The sequence below is a fragment of the Carassius gibelio genome, chromosome A5, assembly GCF_023724105.1.
Source record: "Carassius gibelio isolate Cgi1373 ecotype wild population from Czech Republic chromosome A5, carGib1.2-hapl.c, whole genome shotgun sequence".
NCBI classification, from domain to species: domain Eukaryota; kingdom Metazoa; phylum Chordata; class Actinopteri; order Cypriniformes; family Cyprinidae; genus Carassius; species Carassius gibelio.
Window position 1 is genome coordinate 21806103 of NC_068375.1, and position 20032 is coordinate 21826134.

The window sequence follows — 20032 nt, forward strand, 5'->3', positions numbered from 1 at the left end:
CCTGAAATTAGAAGTATATCTCCAGCACGTGCGTTCAAGATCATGGTTGTCAGGTTTTCACAACAAATCCTGCCCAGTTGCTTCACAAAACTAGTCCAAACTAGCCCAATCCCGTTCCCAGGAGGTTCCCCGATGAAAAATTGCTTTCTGGGGTTAAAATTTAAGTTTTATGGCATGTTTGCCTTGGTAAAATCGCATTTTAGGGGCTAAATATCACGTTATTTGTATTGGGGTCGCTGTGACCAGCGGACATGAAAAACAACCACCACAGACTTGGCAACACTGGTTGGCATTTACTACACAGAGCCGTAATTCACTGACAATCTACACAAAACCCCATACCAATAACGTGATATTTAGTTCCTAAAATGCTAATTTTACCAAGACAACCATGCCAAAAAAAAAAAAAACGTATATTATAACCCCGGGAAGCTTTTTTTTTTTTTTTTTTTTTATCTGGGAACCTCCTGGAATCGTGATTAATTTTGGACTAGTTTTGAGAAGCAACTGGGCAGGATTTGTTGTGAAAACCTGGCAACCCTGATCTGAACACACGTGCTGGAGATAATACTTCTAATTACATGAGCGTCTTTACTGATGAGATGTGCATGAAAATCGCATTCGATTTTTTGCACAGCCCTATTCCCGCTCAATGTTCACACTGACCTGGATTGGAGGATGGGGATGCCATTGATAAGAAACGTCTGGAATGCTTAAAAGGAAAAAAAAAAAAAAACACTGGTCTTCATTAAGCTATACTTGATGTGATATTTATGTTGCTTTAACCAGTAGGAGGCCAATGCATTCGTATGTCAAATTTAAGAGTGTTACTTTTATGTCCAGCTGATTTGTGTTGATTGTATTGTATGAAGAAATGATTAACTCATCATTCTCACTCTTGTAATATTCAGAATGGTGACTGACATCTGAGAAACTAGTAAATGAGCTCTGAATGTTTAATGACTAGAGGAAGGAGCTGTTCTTCATGTATAAACACATGTATTTTCTTACTCAGCAGGAATTATAGTACTTGAGGTGTTTCACATGCAGTTTGTTCTGTAACTGAAAATAGGAATGATGGTTGCAAAACTACAGTTGACTGTAGGCCTTGTTAGAGAAACGCTGAGCTTTTTTTAAAAATGAGTTATACAGGCCAAATATGGCATCTTAGCTTAACTTTTAACTTAAGTCTGCAGAATTAATGCAGATCTTTTTGTTTCGATGGATGCAGTCACTGTTGCTCTTGGATGTCTCATGTTTCCCGTCTCTCTCAGTTTCTGTAGCTGTCTGCGGTCTGTTCCGTCTAAGAATCTGCTTCAGCTCACAGATGTTGGGCTTTTTTTCTGAGGGCATTGCTGAAACATTCATATTTTTATAACAGCACTGCGCTGGCTCAAGCAAATGTCTGTCAGATGTGTGTCCTACTTTACCCATGTGCTCGCCGGCTTCAGCCGATGATATAATGCTCTTTTGTGTTTAAAGCTTCATAGTTTACCCCAAAGTTTGTAACAATTACCCAGTTGGAACAGATGCATGACTTCAGTGTTTTATTAAGGTTGTGTTTTCTTCCTCTTTGAGCTTTCAACTTCAGTTGTAAATGAATGGATTACTTACATATTTGAAATGTATTTGCAAATTTGAAACTATTTATAATGGATATGATTTAGTGTATATTTTCACATGATGTAGTCAAGGGTCTGAAGTGCAGAATAAGCATTTTCCTATGGTTATTAAACAGAACTTCTAGATCTGAAGTGTGTTTTTGCATCTGAGGCATGAAACTAGGTTAGTGTGTGTAGTCTTACTTTGAAGACATTAGGGGCTTTTCACCCTGTTGTGAAGGGCTCATTGGTTATTCAGAGTAGAAACACTTTTCCCATGCAAGGAAGTCAAAGAAGTTAAGGATTATGCTTCGAAAAGAAGTGAATTTCCATTAGCAATTCACTGGCTTCAGTTTACAGGTTTGTTGGTGCTTTCATTTATTAATATCAAGTATTAAATGTACCTTGGCATTGAAGAAATCAAAAATTTGTACAAAAATGAAAGCACTATGACAATATTTTTTGCCATATCATACGATAATATTTAGGGGTGTTCCGATCACGATCGGCCGATCGTTAATGCGCATCTCGTCAGTAAAGCCGGTTTTCTAATCAGCGGTTAATTCCATCAGGTGTGATTTCACATAGAGCAGCTGTTACTACACAGAGCCGTTGTTAATTGAGAAGATGCGCCAATAAACGCTGAAAATGAAGTGGATTTGCGCATCTTCTCGGTTAACAGGGAGTGCGGCCGATCGTGATCGGAGCACCCCTAATAAAATTTATCACAAATATTTTACCATGAATGGGGAAATACATTTTTTTCACTTGTTTATTAGTCTTTTCTCAATTAACCACCACAGAGAAAGCTACCTCTTAATTTTCTGCATTGGGTATATGTATATGTAGTTTTCATACAGTATCCATTTTAAAAACTAGCCTATCGGTTGATTAATCTGTATCAGCCAGTGTGGTCCAACCTAGCTATCGGTAAAATTCACCATCGGTCGACATCTAGTAAAAAAAAAATCTAAATATAACAAAAGGCAACATCTATAGTATTACTCTATCTGGAAAAAAGGTAACAGTGATTTAAAGAGCACGCACATCAGTTATATAAAGCTTGAAGCATCAGAATTTGGATCGGTATCAGCAGAAAACCATGATAAGAAATCAGCTGCAAAAATCCTGATTGGAGAATCCCTAATTACTTTATTAGCAACTTTTGTTAAATTGTATATCTGTGGTTGAAATTTGTGAATTTGTTCTTATTTTCTACTGACTGTTCACTTAATGTTGTTCCTTTTAATAATGTTAGTTTAAATACTTAAAGTGGGTTAAAGTAATAAATCGAAAGCAAAGTTACATTAATCCATAAAGATAAAAATGTCCAGAGCTTATTATTTGTTACATTTTATTCTGATTCTGATCCTGATATGATATTGTTTATTGCCCAGCCCTATTAGCAAGCCATGCATTACTTTTAAGTGGCTGTTTGCTGCATGTTTATTTATTTTTTTGTTAATTGCAGGTAGTAAGAGAGAGAGTTTGTGTCTTATTTTCCCGTATCAACTGTAACTTAGGAATGGACCGTTTAAAGTACAACAAATAAGAATGAGAATTACAAAATAGCTTCTCAGTAATAGTAATATTTATTCTAAGAGCTTGTGTGGTTATATACAAATCGTGTTGCTTTATACATAGATACTTCAGTTCTCTTTTATCGCTGTGTCCTTGAATTGAACCTAAATATTGTCTTGGATCCAATTTGGTTTTCATGGCCTGCAGTATTTCTGTACCTGCAGCACAATCCTCATTAAAGGGTCTCAGACAGAAGCAGTTCGCTGCAGAAAATAAACAGGCTGAATTTGATCTGCAATTTGAAGCTTGCGTATCATGTCACATTAGAAGTGGACTTTCACAATCCACAATCAATTTCCCTGACATCTTGATATTTTCCCCCCTCCCCACCATCCCCTTTTCATTTCCTCCATTTCACAAAACCTCTCTTTTGTCTGTTTGTCTGCTCTGTCAGGCCTGGCTTCGGCCTCAAGAAGCCTCTAAAGATGAATATGGTGAAGAGGATCATGGGGAGGCCGCGGCAGGAGGAGTGTAGCCCACAGGACAACGCGCTGGGACTCATGCACCTGCGCCGTCTCTTCTCCGAGCTCTGCCACCCACCGCGCCATATGACACAAAAAGAGCAGGAGGAGAAGCTCTACATGATGCTGCCTGTTTTCAACCGGGTGAGAGAGAGAGAGAGAGAGAGAGAGAGAGATGGCTGTTTACATAAGACACAGCATCATCATCATATTACATGCATCGGGCAGTTTATAAAAGATAAAAAAATAGAGGATGACGGAAGGTAGAGAGACTTCTGAACAGTACAGCTTCACCAGTCAAAATGCATTAGCAGAGAAGACCAATATAATAGAGATCATTGTATTGCACTGCTAGTACTAAAGCAACCCTGATAGCTTTGTTGTTTTTTTGTTACCATTTAATGTAAGATTAGAGAATGTTTAGTCATAATTACTAGCTCGGCTGGACCAATAGATTTGCTTGGTAATGTTTTCAATGGCCCCACAATAAAAAAAAGAACATGTATTTAAATCATATGCATTTTGCTGGAAAATCACAAAAACAAATAAACTCTGTACTACCGTTCAAAGGATGCTCTAGGATACATTAAATTAATCAAAATTGACTTTTACATTGTTAAAAAAAAGAACCGTTTCAGATAAATGCTTTTGAACTTTTTTTATTCATCAAAAAATCCTAATAAAATGTTTTAGTTTTCACAAAAATATCAAGCAGCACAACTATTTTCAGCATTGTTAATAATAAGAAATATTTATTTAGCAGCAAATTGACATATTAGAATGATTTCTGAAGGATCGTGTGAACCTGAAAACTGCTGAAAATTCAGGGTTGCCATCATAGGATTTAATTGCATTTAAAAATATATAAATCAGTTATTTAAAATTGTTTAAAATTGTATTCACTTTATTACTGTTTTATTGTATTTTTTATCAAATAAATACAGCCTTGATGAGCATTAGACTCTTCCTAAACATAAAATGATCTTACTGATGCTAAAAACTTATAGTAGTGTACATGTTAAAGCCCAACTGATATATCGTTTGGCCGATATTATTGGCCAAAAATTTTTTCAGAGATCACGTATAATGCAGATAAAATGCTTGAAATGGTGTAATTAGTTTGTCCAGCAGAGCATTTGCCACTGGCGACCTAGATGAAACGCTTTAAAGCTTAAGTCTATGGAAAACCACTAAAAGTTTAACCGGCCATATCTCTGTGAGGTGAATATGCACCAAATGCGGAGGATCGTACCCATTACATTCAAAGGACATTAAAGTGTGTGAGATGTGAATTTATATTTTATTTATTTACAGCGGTAGGGGAGAGCGGGGCACAAAGTAACACTTTTTTGACTTTTGACTTTTCTCAGCTTGTGTAAATCCACATGGGGTTCAGAATATTTTTTTTTATCCACAGTAATTTAACACTTGACTAGTACAAATATGTCACTTTGTTTCATAATTACAGTGTATACGTTTTTCTTTTACCCCCACAAAAATTTAAGTTAAATTTGACAACATGCCCGTAGGTGGAGTACATTGTAACATCTGAGGGGCAAATATGGTAACATGACCATATGACCGCTTAAAATATCTGATTGAATGAAAAACAAATACAACACAAACTAACATATTTTGTTAATAAAATAACATGTATATATATTTTGTCAAATAAAATAATTGTGTTTTTTATTAAGTAAAAATAATCTGATTTTGGAGTTTGACAATGAACACATTGCAACCATGCTTGGGATGGCCCACATAAATAATAATTTCTAAACATTAAAAATTGACTGTCAGTCTTTGTTCACCTGTTTCTCGTTGTTTCTCATTAAAATTTAAGTAAATAGTGTAAATTACATCACTGTTACAAGTGTAACACAGTGGAGAAGTCATGGCCTAGTGGTTATATAGTTTGATTCCTAACCCTAGGGTTGTGGGTTCGAGTCTCGGGCCAGCTATACATAAATGGCTGCCCACTGCTCCGGGTGTGTGTTCACAGTGTGTGTGTGTGTTCACTGCTCTGTGTGTGTGCACTTTGGATGGGTTAAAAGCAGAGCACAAATTCTGAGTACGGGTCACCATACTTGGCTGTATGTCACGTCACTTTCAAATAATAAATACAGATTGGAAATTAAAATAATATCAGATTTGTCTAATTTTAAATGAATAATAAAAACTGAGATACTTTTTCTTAAACCAGAATTTAAATTTTACTATGGTAAAATAAATGTGTGTTAAAACTAACCCCACATTACTTTGTGCCCCACACTCCCCTATATTATGTCACAATTCACACTTCTCTAGTAAGTTTTGTCTATGTGTGAAGACAGTAACGCAAATCAGTGAATGAATGTTCTAAAGTGAAATAAACTTCAACAGAATAAAGTTGAATGGAATTGAATTAAATTAAAGTTAAATTATATTACATATCTCTGTCACGTCATTATAAGTGTTTAATCACTATGTTTGAGTGATCATTGCAAAAAATGTGTTTGTATATATATTCTGTTAATGTTTATACTGTATTCCAGTGGTTCTCAACCACAGTCCCAGAGGACCCCCAACACTGCACATTTTGCATGTCTCATTTGTCTGACACACCCATTTAAAGTCTGTGAGTCTCTACTAGCGATCATGTAACCTGAATCAGGTGTGTTTGATTAAGGAGACATGCAAAATGTGCAGTGATGTGGGTCCTCCAGGAATGTGGTTGAGAACCTCTGCTGTATTCAATAAATAGTACCAGTCAAATGTTTGGATACACGAATGGGAAAGTGTCCGATCTTCTGACTGGTTCTGTACTATAATATGCACAAAGAATATCGGCCGATATATCGGTATCTGCCTTTTTACTCCCCAATATCGATATCGAGCCCCAAAAATCCCATATCGGCCAGGTACTAATACTTGTACATGTGTGTGTATATATATTCAGTAAATTTCACAGTATGTAATAACCTTAAATAATTTTCTTCTTTTACAGCCAAATCACTATATTCTACTGAATAATAAAATAAAATAAATCCCTATCTTTGAGCCAAATTATTCACACTATACTTACTGTTAAACATAAACAAAAAGGAGAGAACCAGCAGTTACAAGTGCTTCATTTACAAAGGCAAAGTAGTCATTATGAAATCAAGAGACTCTCACAGGCTGGAGAAGAGCATGATGGTGCTAATCATCCAGCACTGATTATAAAGAAACACTACATATGACCTCAGTTACAGCTCAGCATTGTGCATGAAAGAGCACTGACCTGCTGCAGTCTGTGTGCATTTAGAGAGCACTTGTAGAAGTGGGATAAAACAGGCTCTCTATTTACAAAGCTGACATATTTGATGAAGTGTTATATAGACCCATAGCATATACACCGCAGTATGTCTCTCTTGATTTAGATTTCTTCAAACACCAAGAGCCCTTACAATCTGGATTTGAACATGACAGTCTTTCGACTCTTATGTCTGTTTGTGCTTTATACTAACTTGTGTGCCTGATGCTGAAGGGCAGTTTTCAGAGCTCCTGTGAATGTCTAATCTGTGACACTATAACTGAGCGTACTGCTCTTCAGACATCAAGGGAGTCACTGTTGATTAAACCTCAGCTTTAACTCAACAGGTCCCTATCTTTGTAGAGGGAAAATAAGGTCTTCATGAAAAGAAGGCTGTTTTAGCTCTGTAAATGGTGTATGTGTGTGTGTGTGTGTGACAGGTGTTTGGGAACGCTCCACCGAACACAATGAATGAGAAGTTTTCAGACCTGCTGCAGTTCACCACTCAAGTGTCCAGGCTGATGGTGACCGAGATCAGACGGAGAGCATCCAATAAATCAACAGGTACTTCAACTTTAAACAACTCAAAGATCCTGCATTTTCTGTTAACACACAAGTATGCATTACACAGACATGGTCGGATCGATTTCATTTTAAGAAAAAAAAGAAAGTCTAAAAAAAATGGTTAGCATGACAAAAGTCATTAAAGAATGAGTTATTCTATACCAGTTAAAGTAAACATAAAAATTTGACCACAGTTTTTTTTGTAGTGGATGCTAAACTTTGTTCACTCTTATTTTGTCCGGCTAATTTCTGATATGTAATGCTGACTTTTCCTGATAGATTAAAGCAAGTCTCCTCTTGTTTTAATGTATTATTTAACACGTGGAGTTTGGACGTTATTTATTTATTTTTAATCATGCCGTATGACTTACACAAGGTAACAAATCTAAAACAAGAACAATAAAAATAAGAAAAATATCATAAAATAATAGAATAACCCAAACCAAAACTAAAAGCCAGAGGGGAAAAATGTTAGATAATGAAATACTGAAAATTATCAAATAATTATAGTTTAACATCAAAAGCCATTTTTGACATTTTTTTGTTTGTTTTTTTGGTGAGGGGGGGAGGGGGTGTTATGCCCATCAATGAAAAAACATACAAATTATAGTCTATAGGAAAAATTTAAAATAGAGGTTTCTTACCCAAAATTTAGCATTTATATATAAAAAAAATTGCCAAGTTTGAACATGTTACATTTTTTTTTTGCTGATTATTATCATAATACTGATACAATGAAAAACACAATGTAAAACGTTAATATTGTACTTATTTTATATTTGATAATTATTGTATTTTTAATGACAATTGATTTCAAAAGGTCATTATATGATTACATTTTTGTTGGAGCAGAAAATCTTCTTCTGAGTAAATCTTATCCTTTGTGAATTCACTGAGTTGTCACTATATTGCGTCTCGATGGATGAATGAGAAACAAAGCTGCCTGCATGTCATCACCTCTAATTGACTCAGCGTCCTTCCCCAGATGAGGCCAGTCACACACAAGCTGACGTGTGAAAATGGATTTGATGCACAAGCACAGACTGTTAAACGCGTCAGTGATTCTGTTTGTGTGTGTGCTCCTCCCACAGAGGCGGCCAGCAGAGCCATTGTGCAGTTTCTGGAGGTAAATCAGAGCGAGGAGGCGAGCCGAGGCTGGATGCTCCTGACCACCATCAACCTGCTGGCATCCTCAGGACAGGTCTGTGTTTAATGTGCAGCAGATGAAACGATCACAAGAAGCATTTACAAATGAAAACACAATTGATCGGCACTAGCAAAAATATATACAGAGACATAAATATAGACACCATTTGTTTAATGTTTTCTCTTTTATACTCCCCAAGGCTGCATTGATTTGACAAAAAAATACAGTAAAAACAATAACATTGACAAATATTTTTACAGTTAAAAGTAACTCTTTTTACTATTGAGCTACTTAAATTTTATTTTACCAAAGTAATTTTTATTTTTTTATTTTTATAAAAACAGAATTGTCCCATGGCATGCCATAAGCTAGCATGTAAAAAATATATTCGAAAACTGTGATTGGAAACCAGCTATGCTAGGTTGGCCTTTTTCCTGCACCCGGCACTTGTTCATACTATCAGTGGCTTAAATCTAGAAACAGCAGGTGTCATTTGCTGAGTGTGTGATTGAGCAAGACCCCCTATGTGACTTGCACAGACCTCGGTCATCAGAGAGAGAAACTGGAGAACATCGTGGTGGATGGAAGGATTAGTATGGTGACCTGTCCTTAAAGGGTTACTCCACCCCAAAATGAAAATATGTCATTAATCACTTACCCCGATGTTGTTCCAACCCATAAAAGCTCAGTTCATCTTCGGAACACAATTTAAGATATTTTGGATGACAACCTGGAGGCTTGAGACTGTCCCATAGACTGCCAAGTAAATAACAGTGTCTAGGTCCAGAAAAGAGCGCCATCTGCCATCAGACGTGCAATCTGGGTTATATGAAACCACAGGAACACTTTTTTTGAAGCGAATAAAACTTGGAGTATCCCTTTAAGTATGTTATTAGCCTGTGATGGATTTGACCAAGAGCAGGAGAAAGGAGCAATGTTCCTCACTCTGTAGTGAAAGATGGCTTCTCAAACAATGGTCGCAGACCTGAAGACTAAACTTCCAGCTTGTGGCGATGTGAAGATGGAGTCATGGAGGCTATGTTTCTCAGACTATTGATTGCTCAAGCCTACACAGCTTGAGGCCATGTCATAGGTCACTTTATGAAGCCCAGTTTGAAGTGAAAAGTTGTGGTTAGTCACACACCACATAAATGATCTCCAATTACTAGTTGTTTTTCTCACCCTGAAGCACTTTCTCTCTGTATTGAGAGGCCAACATGTATCGATCAAACAGACAATGTGCCTGTCATGTCATTCATTAGATGAGGAAGAACTGATCCCTCTCTCATCCAGAGCTCTTTGAAGTCAGTCAGCGGAATAGAGGTGCAGATTTCCCGGCCAGGGGACGTCATTATGTCAGGAATTCTTGACTAAGTGCCCAAAGAGTATCTCATATATTAGAGCACTTTGGAAGGGCCAATGTAGATTTTATGCATCACAATGAAAATCCATGACATCTGATGAAATCTATGTATTAGCAGCTGGTGCTGGATATTTTCTGTCTTTTGCAGTGCATTGTGGGTGCTACAGTATAGCCATACCATGTAGTAGTAAATGGTTTCCAGGTACTCTGTGGATTTACTCTGTTAGAAGGGCATGGTTACATCATGAGCATTATTAAAGGGCTGTCTGTGGATGTCCCATATTCATGTGTTGTATTGACAGAATGGGAATGTACTACTGTTCCCACAAGAATAAAGGCCTTTAAATTCTGTCGCTTATGGCATGTATGGTACAGCACTGAACATAATATTCACATGGTACTCCAAGGTAATTCAAATAATAATTAGTCAAATGTTCACCAAGGCTGCATTTATTTGATCAAAAAAACAGTAATATTGTGAAATATTATTGTGATTTAAAATACGCGTTTTCAATTTTAATACTCTTTAAAATGTAATGAATTTCTTTGATGGAAAAGCTGATTATACAGCAGCCATTACTCCAGTCTTCAGTGTAAAAAGATCTTTCAGAGATCATTCTAATATGCTCATGCTTCTTATTATCAGTGTTGTTTTGTGAAGGCATTCATTCTTTGCCCAACCAGGATTCTTTAATGAATGGAAAGTTAAAAAGAATGGTGTTTATGTGAAATAGATATGTTTTTATATTCACTGCATCACTGCTGACCTGAACTTTTAACAGAAGTGTGTATGCTATGTTAATTAGCCCTTTTTTAATGTTCATGTCTCCTTATGATTTTGTAAGGTTATTTTCCTGCAGTGCAAGTTGTTTATGTGTTGGCCAGTTTGTAGGATCTCATTAATTGCCTGAAGATTTGCCAACATGCTTAAATTTCAACAAAGGTCGGTTAGCTCTAATTTTATTTTGGTTCAAATTACCCTAAAGGATCATTTACCTCAATAACACACTGAAAATAACTTGTGCACATAAAGATGGAACGCAGAAATGTAGATTACCTGTGGCTTAATAAGTGCCCTTTCTCTTACAAGCACACATACTGTCTATTTTTACTTTTTCTACTCCCTCTTTCTGCGTTACTAAGAAAATCTAATGAAAACACTTTCTTGTGTATGCTGATAAAATCTCCATGCTGCTATGCCCATATAACACATTTCCACCACCTAAATGTAGACCTCTTGAAATGCGTATCCAGTGATATGGCTCGATTTAGAGCTTGTCATAATCCAGAGGATGAGCTTGAATTAATTGGACATGCACCATTTTTTTTCAGGCAGAAGGCTCTAGTTTTGAAAGGTGAAACATGTTTTTGAGGGGTGAAATACATGTTTGTATTCTAAAGCTGTGCGTTGCAGGCAAAAACTGGTGCTCTTGGCAACACCCATCGCCCCTCTGAAACAACAAAGGTCTTTTTTTCTCTCTGTAAGGACACCCTTCATACTCTAGGACTCTACATTTCCAATACACCCTCACACCCTCATGTTTCCCTTTGTCTTTGGAGTGTTAAAAGCTGTTTGTGCATCCGTAAGATCCGTAAAGTCCCAAAGATTAAAGTTTCAAACCCAAAGAGATGTTCTTTGTAAAAGTGAACTCTCACATAGGGGTGTCGTGGAAATTTCCCCTGCGGTAATTATGGGTGGCTCAATAGAGCGATATGTGGTATTACTGCCGTTTTATCGAGCGCCTCTCATCGTTTCAGCTGGCCTATTCAAAACAAACGAAGCACCATAAAGCTACAATGGCTCGCGAGAAAATTACAGTCGTAACCATAGTGTATCATTAATTTATTTAACATTGAATGCACCGTGACAAATTGAAAAAAAAAAAACAAGGGGGCGACAGCCTCATAAAAAAAAAAAAAAAAAAATCAATAGCGCGGTATTACAATATTGCGGTTATCGCAACAGCCCTACTCTCACCCACACCCTCCTAAAATGCCTCGTTTAAACACACCTCCACATGTCTACATCACTGTGTGGGAAGATTTGCATGACACCGCCCAAATGTTCATGCAAAGAAAGGAGTAACTTTTATTCTCTCTGTAGTATTGTTGCTGCCACCACCATCTCGTGGAAATACTGTGTGTTTCATTGCGAAAAGCCAAAATACTTTGTTTGGCCTTCCAAAAGAGGACACAATTAGAAATCAGTGATTAAGTTGTATTTACAACACTGTTCCAGAACAGTTCAACCCAAATATTCTCATTTGTGCAGTTTCCTTAACCTGGTAAGGGGCGTAACATTTCAGTCACATGCTTTAAGTATTCGGCCAATCACAATGCACTGGATAGCTAGCCAATCAGCGTACACCTTGCTTTTCAGAACGATGAGCTTTGTAAAAGTTGACAGGTTTTAGAAAGGTGGGATATAGAGGAGCAACAATAATGTACTGTATGTGGAAAATTGTGTGAATTTTTTAACCTTAAACGGTGTAAAAATTGCATTACACTAGGGCTGGGACAACGTGTCGAGGTCATCGATGATGTTGACGCAAAAAATACGTAGACGCAAAATATGCGCATCGATTCGTCGACCTGTTTTTATTTCTCTAAAAAACGTTTGCAACGGCGGCTGTCAAAGCCTTATTTGATCGGTGAGTAATGTGAGTAATAGAATGACTGCTGCGCCTGACAGGGCGCGTACGAGAGAGAGCCCCGGCTGCGCGCACACACTCACAGTCTTCAAACTACACGAGCGCTGTCTTGCTCTCTCTCTCTCTCTCTCTCTCTCTCCCTCACTCGTGCATATTAACCAAAATCATTAGACACTATAGAAAAAGGGCGGAACGCCAAAGTTTAACGTCAAGCATTCAGAGATTTTTTTTTTCTCCAAGACAGGCTGCTGGCTCCCACTGTTCATTTTTTTTTTTTTTTTGGAAAAGCACTCTCTGTATTAGCTTAAAGCCTTGAAGTTTACATTGGTTACTGTATTCTTTCAATTGCTCTAAACAAGTATTTTGGGTGATCTTTTTTTATTGAATGCTAGACATCAAGTTGTTGTTATTTTCATCTGAAAGAATAACTTTTTTTCAGTAAGCTAGACCCTGTGTTCAGTAAGCTTGTTTCAGTAAGCTGTGTTTTCAAGGCTTCAAGGTTTTATTGAATGCTATCTCTATACAAGTGCAAAGTAATGCATTCTCAGTCAGTCTTTTATTTTGTAATTTTAAGAGCAATAAACATATATTACAATGTTAAGGAATTCATGTTTTTTTTCATTCAGATATGTAAATCAATATGTATAAATTGTTAGTAGTCAATTAATGGGGAGATAATCAAAATCTAATCCGTCTGGAATAATTAATCGTTAGATTAATCGATGCATCAGAAAAATAATCGCTAGATTAATCGTTTAAAAAATAATCGTTTATCCCAGCCCTACATTACACCAATACACAAAATACTGACCTTTTTTTTTAGCAATGTCATATGACCCCTTTAATAAAAAATAAACAAATTCTTAATTGAATGTGAGAGACTATTATTGTTGCTAATCAGTGGGTGTTTTGATTTGACTGAGAGTGGTATGATTTATTTTTTGTGCACGTAATGTGTTAACTGTAATGAAAATGCAGAAGTGAGTCATCTTCTGTTTCGCTGTCTCATTCTTATGAAAGCAATGAATCTGACCTCCATACATCCTCCATTAAGGCTTGGCACTGCTGCCACTGATTCTTTGGCCTTTTCTTCAGGCCTGTTCACACCAAGATAACTATATTGAACGTACGTATATAAAAGCAAAAATGTATACATTAATTTGGCAAGGATGCAACTAACTTGTTCAAAAGTGACACTTACAAAAAAGTAAATGGTAAGTGCTGATCTTTTAAATGTTTTATTCTTCCTGTAAAAAGCACCAGAACTGTTTTAAACTATGATAATATTATTAAATATTTAATGAGCATTTTCAGTGTCAACCATGAACTTGACTCTTTCAGACCCTTTGTGAGTAGACAAGTTTTTTTTTGTGACAGCCTGTGCACACTGCTGAAGACTGGAACTGCAGTAAAAAAGTGCTTTGGCAGCGTGTGTGTGTCTGTGAGAGCGAGAGATATATTAGTTGGATTGTGCTGAATCCTACCACTTCCTGACTTGCTTTAAAAGCGGCTGATGGGATTTGATCCTCTTCATCAGTGTTTCATTGACACTGGCAGCAGGATCCTGCTCTGATTAGTGTCAGCTGAGACTGCTGCAGGTGATATGGCAGTAAAAAGTGAAGTTCTCTGACCCACCTGCAGCATTTCGTTTCAGTCACATCCACATGAGTCCCTTTAGACATCACTGAGGGCATATTCTTAAGCCAATTATGCTTAATAAGCCGAGCATGCACTTGGTCATGTACACGCAGTAACCCGTTTTCTTTTATCAGAGTAAGCTCATAAACGGAGTAAGCATAAACCATTTAACACAGGTAGTTTTTGCATTTTACTCCAATTTAATGCGGCATGTAAATGCAATAACTTGCTTTCTGTTGTCTTATTGAAGTGCACATGTGTGATACGTGACAGGAACGCATCATTAGTGCAGATTTAAGGTCTCTGAAACCGAACATTTTTGAAAACTCCTGCCAGGGTGAAGATTTTCAAAAAGATTTTCTGGTTGGAGTGTTATGTAGACAGCAAAACCAGAGTTTTTGGCCTGTGATGTCGGATCTTACACTGCTATCTCCGCCTACTGGATTTTTTTTCATGCTTCTGATTGGCCAACATGGCTATACGGTTGAGATTATATCGCCACCTGTTGGTCTGGCATGCTCTTGACAGTGCATCATAGCATGCGTTTGCGTTTTCATGTGAACGGAGATTTTTTTAATGGTAGAAGGAAAAACTCAGTTTATAAAAATGCCTGTGTACGTGTGGACATGGCCTAAGAGACTTCTTTCAAAAACATTAAATATATTACACACCCCAAACGTTACATACTGTTGTGTATAATCATTTGTGGTAATGTGTTATTCAAGTAAAGGAAGTTCACGTTTACATCTCAGTCTTGAGTTTAAAAGCTTTATATAGCCGTGTATTTATAGCTGTGTGATGATGATGATGTTTAAACATGGTGTTTCATGGGATTACATTGAAACAAACTGATATTTAATCCAAAGTGACTCATTGTCCTCTCTAGTCTATCTGTTAACAGAATTGTAGAATATTAAACAGGTTGCCAGTTATTTGTATTAACCAGTTCTTGAATACAGAAATAAACATGATCTGCTCATTATCTGAGTTTGATTCCCTCCCCTTCTGTGTTTCTACAGAAAACAGTGGACTGTATGACTACCATGTCGGTGCCCTCCACTCTGGTGAAATGTCTGTATTTGTTTTTTGACCTGCCCCACACGCCCGAGGTTCCTGCTGCCACCGAGACTGAGCTTCCTCTGGCGGACCGCAGAGCTCTTCTACAGAAAGTCTTTGTCCAGGTCCGTCTGTCTTTAGGAACAGCATTTTCTCCACAAAATACCCATAAGACATAGATGTTGAGACTTTTTCTTCTGGTTGTTCTGCTCAGATCCTGGTGAAGCTGTGCAGTTTTGTGTCTCCGGCAGAAGAGCTGGCCCAGAAGGATGATCTACAGCTGCTCTTCAGTGCCATCACCTCCTGGTGTCCCCCCCACAACATTCCCTGGAGGAAGAGCGCTGGAGAAGTGCTTACCACCATCTCCCGACACGGCCTCAGTGTCAATGTCGTCAAGTACATCCACGGTAAATTGCTTCTTTCACATGTTCTTTGCCGTTTCTGTGCATGGATGCATAATACTGACAACGTTTTTGCTGCTGGCATCTTATGAACTCTAGTAGCATTTTAACCTTTCATAACCAGTTACTGTCACTGTTGTGCTTGTAGCGTTTTTAGAGGTCAATGTCTGGTGTTTGCAGACATTTTTGCACAAATCTTGGCTCTTAAGAAACTATAATTAATGCTTACTTTCTGAAAACACAAAGATTTAAGTCCTTTGAAGTATGTGAATGAGGAAAATCATTAGGCATTTATTGGTTTACTGCCAAAAAAATATAACCACTTAAAACTTTTCTCTTGCAGAGAAAGAGTGCTTGTCAACGTGCATCCAGAACATGCAGCAGTCAGAAGACCTCTCTCCTCTGGACATTGTGGAGATGTTTGCCGGGCTCTCCTGTTTTCTGAAGGATTCGAGTGATGTCTCTCAGACACTCCTGGATGACTTCCGCATGTGTCAGGGCTACACCTTCCTCGTAGATCTTATGATCAGGTGATTGATTTGTAATTATTTCTTTCACGAATCTCCAGGGTTTTATATGGGAGTGTGAGGTCATTGTCTTAAAATGAACCCAGACAGGAGGAGGGGGATTTTGCAGTAATGATCAGCTGACTGTACATTTTCAGACTTATTACATGACTCCTTACAAAATAAAGTAACATTTTAGCCAGTTATTTATATCTTTCGTTGTAGAGTGTCAGTAGGAAATATCAGTTTACATTTCCAAACATTCATTTTGCCATTAATTTTAATGCACAAGCAGTCTGACAACAGACTGCCTAAGACTAAGACTTTTGCACAGTAGTGTATGTATAAAGTACATATAATTAGATTAACTATATTTAAATAAGTATAATTCAAGTAGGTGTTCATAATTGTTAAGGGCTAGATTGTCGCTGGAGGAAACAATTGTGGTGTGATGAGCAGTGAACGAGTGAAAACTTTACACTAGATGAGAAACCGATTGCTCCCTCGTGACCTTTTGTAAACTGTATTTATGACAAAGAACTGCACATATACAGATATTCCAACAATCTATCGATAAACACACACCTTGTGTCCTCTGTTCCTGTTTGAGTCCGCTCCTGCTGCTCCGCCGCGGTCTGCGGTTTGAAGAGTGCGCTGAAAGACGGAGAGGAGACGGATCTGCCGCCGTTTTCAGATGAGATTTAAGCGGACTAACTCTGAGACGATCGCTAATGTGTGTACAGTTTATGGAGCTAAATGCTATAGCCCCGCTAAAAAAGCCTAGCGACGCCCGTGCTTCTTGTGTACATTTCGGAGAACCAGGACAAACATTTCAATTGATCACTCAGGCATTTAAGAGGCACCGAAATCAGCATTCTTATTCGCTTCAGTGCATACCAGTTCCAAAGGTACCTGTGCCATATTGGTACCGGGTTTCGGTACCCAATGCGAGTAGTGATCATTCAGAAATCATTCTAATATGCTTGTTGAAGCCATTTCTATGGAAGTAATAATATAAGAGTATATTTAGTAAAATCTGAGGAAAAACCTGTTTTGCAAATGAAACGTTGAAATTGGAATTTAAACAGTTAGCCAGTGATGTAGTATAACGTAATTTGATTGGCTGTTAGATTTAGTATGAAAGAAATAGAACCCTATGAAACAGTCAGAAGCCACTAGACTTTTGGAGCAACACAGTCTTTTGACCTATGCAAAACTGCAGTTAATTTGTAAGAAAAGTACATATCCTAAGTTTTTTATGTTTTAGGATTTATAATTAAGTCAAAGGAAGAACTCTGGATTCAAGACTTTTATTCACTGACGTTTTCTGTTGAATACAAAAGAACTCTGAAGTCCTAAGCTAGTGAGTCGGCTTGTTGCGCTCACATGCTGATTCAGCAACATTTCTGCTTCTATTATTATCAACTTTAAAAATTGTGTGCTGCTTAATATTTTTAAAGGTTTATTGATGAATTGAAAGTAAAATAAAAAAGCAAAAACATTTTGAAATAAAAATCTTTTGTTACATTATAAATGTCTTTACTGTCGATTTCATCAATTGAGTGTGTCCTTGTTGAATGTGATTTATAAAAAAAAAAAAATGACTGACCCTAAACTTTAGAACTGTAGTGTATTTGAGTCATTTCATTATCTTGCTTATATGTTTATTCAAAGTGTTAGCTTAACAGGAAAGTTTAATTCTGATATGATTGACAAGGGATGTTCTCTGTTATACTTGCTGTATATTAGGTTGGAGCAGGCCAAAGAGGAGGAATCCAAAGATGCTCTAAAGGACCTGGTGAACCTGGTGACCGCTCTGACCACGTATGGGGTCTGTGAGCTAAAGCCCGCTGGTCTCACCACTGGAGCACCCTTCCTGCTTCCAGGTTTTGTGGTTCCACAGCCTTCTGGAAAAGGTCAGCCCTCCTTAATTTGACATGCTCTTGACTCTTAACTCATGTCTCTGCACATCTGGGTGTGAAAGTTGGTGATGTGAAATTCTGGGGTATGTTGAACCCTGGCCAGGAAACCTAGAGAAATTGAGATCTTTACAGCATTCTGTTTACAATGTTGAGGCTTAAGTGGGCTGCACTGCTAAAATAGTTTAGAGATTTAGTGTGCTCCTATATTTGCAGACATTCACATTTTTGCATCAGCTGGGATTATTTAAATGACAATGAGTCTTTAATTTTATATATATATATATATATATATATATATATATATATATATATATATATATATATATATATATATATATATATATATATATATATATATATATATATATATATATCTCTTCCTCACAGCGTTTACATTTATCAACCTCCTCATCTGTGTCTGCCGCTGTCTTCCTTCGTCAGCTAGATTAGAGTTTTAGTCACACGAGGAGAAGAAGGGCCTGCGGTTTCTAAGGGAGAATTAAACCATTAGTGTTCACTGACTGTAAATGGCATTAATTGGTCAGAAGGAGGCAAACGGCAGACACCTGCTGTGTAATCTGGTTAGGATATTTGTTTGGCTTGTCTTATGCCTCGCAAGAGCTATTAAATGCTGTAATTAAAATAATGGTGCCAGATTATGTTGTTATGTATCCAGTCACATCAAGACTTCCTCTTTTCCTACAAGCCAGTCACAGAGACATTTTCACTCAACCAGCAATAGCACTCACTGAAGTGGGAGTTCATAAAGGTTAAATGGACAAGAATGTGTTTTTAAGGGTTGAGCGACTGGCTTGTCTTGCTCTATGATCATATGATTACTGGGTATTCATAGTTAAAGGGATAATTCACTTTGAAATTATATTTTAGTATGTTTTAGTTTACCTCAAGGATATCCAAGATGTAGGTGTCTTTGTCTCCGCAGTAGTTTTAATTTTGATATTTTTAGGTCAAACCGTTCTTGTTTGGCACTCATATAATGGAGGTCTATGGTTACCACCTCAAAGAGCATGCACAGAGAAGTCCAAATTAAACAATTCCCCATCGTAAGTACACATTGATGACCTAAGACACGAAACGAGTGGTTTGTGTGAGAAAATTAACAGTATTTATATCGTTTTTACCTCTTATACACAACCACGTCCAAGTGATCTGAGGGTCCGCGCACTTCCAGGTGTGTGACGTGTGCGCGCAAGCGCCGGAAGCGATCTCTCGCATCTGAAAGTGTTTACCACACGATACGCCACCAATCTGCACTGTCTGAAATAAAATTCAGTAATTGTAATTAATTAATTGGTTTTTAAAGGTCCCGTTCTTCATGATCCCATGTTTTAAACTTTAGTTAGTGTGTAATGTTGTTGTTAGAGTATAAATAATATATAAGGACAGCGAGCTTCCTCAATCTCAATCAGTTTAATGCCGGATTCACACAAAGATTATTCTTGAAAGATGGAGCAGTTCCATCTTTGTCTGGAGAAGGCGTTGTTTATGGTGTTAAGTGTATTTTATTATTTAAGTTGGTGTATTTAACAGTTTCTGTAACTTATTACACAAAGGGCAACGCTGTTTAGCTTTGTTAACTAGATGTTAGGGCTGAGCAAAAAAACGAATGCGATTTTCGAATGCACACTTGCCTCTCATTTAATGAACCCTATAATCGTTGCGATAATAATAAAAATACAACACATTACTTACTCTATTCATGCCAATGGCATGCCATTGGGTCCCTCTGTCCTTGGAAGTCGCCTCCAGTTTACGGCAAAGTAAACACAATGTGCAAAACACTGCGTCTCAACAGCTGAGAAAACTCCGGATCTTCAGTCAGGCAGGTGTGTGATGCGATACTGTC

At 37.3% G+C, this 20032-nt stretch overlaps 1 protein-coding gene across 4 annotated transcripts in view; it reads left to right on the forward strand.

Moving 5' to 3' along the window:
• Positions 1 to 20032, forward strand: part of LOC128002771 (WD repeat and FYVE domain-containing protein 3) — a 69814-nt gene that overhangs the window by 7296 nt on the left and 42486 nt on the right. For all 4 annotated transcript variants that reach the window (XM_052592472.1, XM_052592470.1, XM_052592471.1 and 1 more), the window contains exons 2-8: positions 3577 to 3787; positions 7358 to 7481; positions 8573 to 8682; positions 15300 to 15461; positions 15551 to 15743; positions 16081 to 16267; positions 17993 to 18159. In XM_052592472.1, the coding sequence (XP_052448432.1) occupies positions 3608 to 3787; positions 7358 to 7481; positions 8573 to 8682; positions 15300 to 15461; positions 15551 to 15743; positions 16081 to 16267; positions 17993 to 18159 (1123 nt within the window). In that variant the 5' untranslated portion in view covers positions 3577 to 3607. The remainder of the gene's footprint in view (positions 1 to 3576; positions 3788 to 7357; positions 7482 to 8572; positions 8683 to 15299; positions 15462 to 15550; positions 15744 to 16080; positions 16268 to 17992; positions 18160 to 20032) is intronic.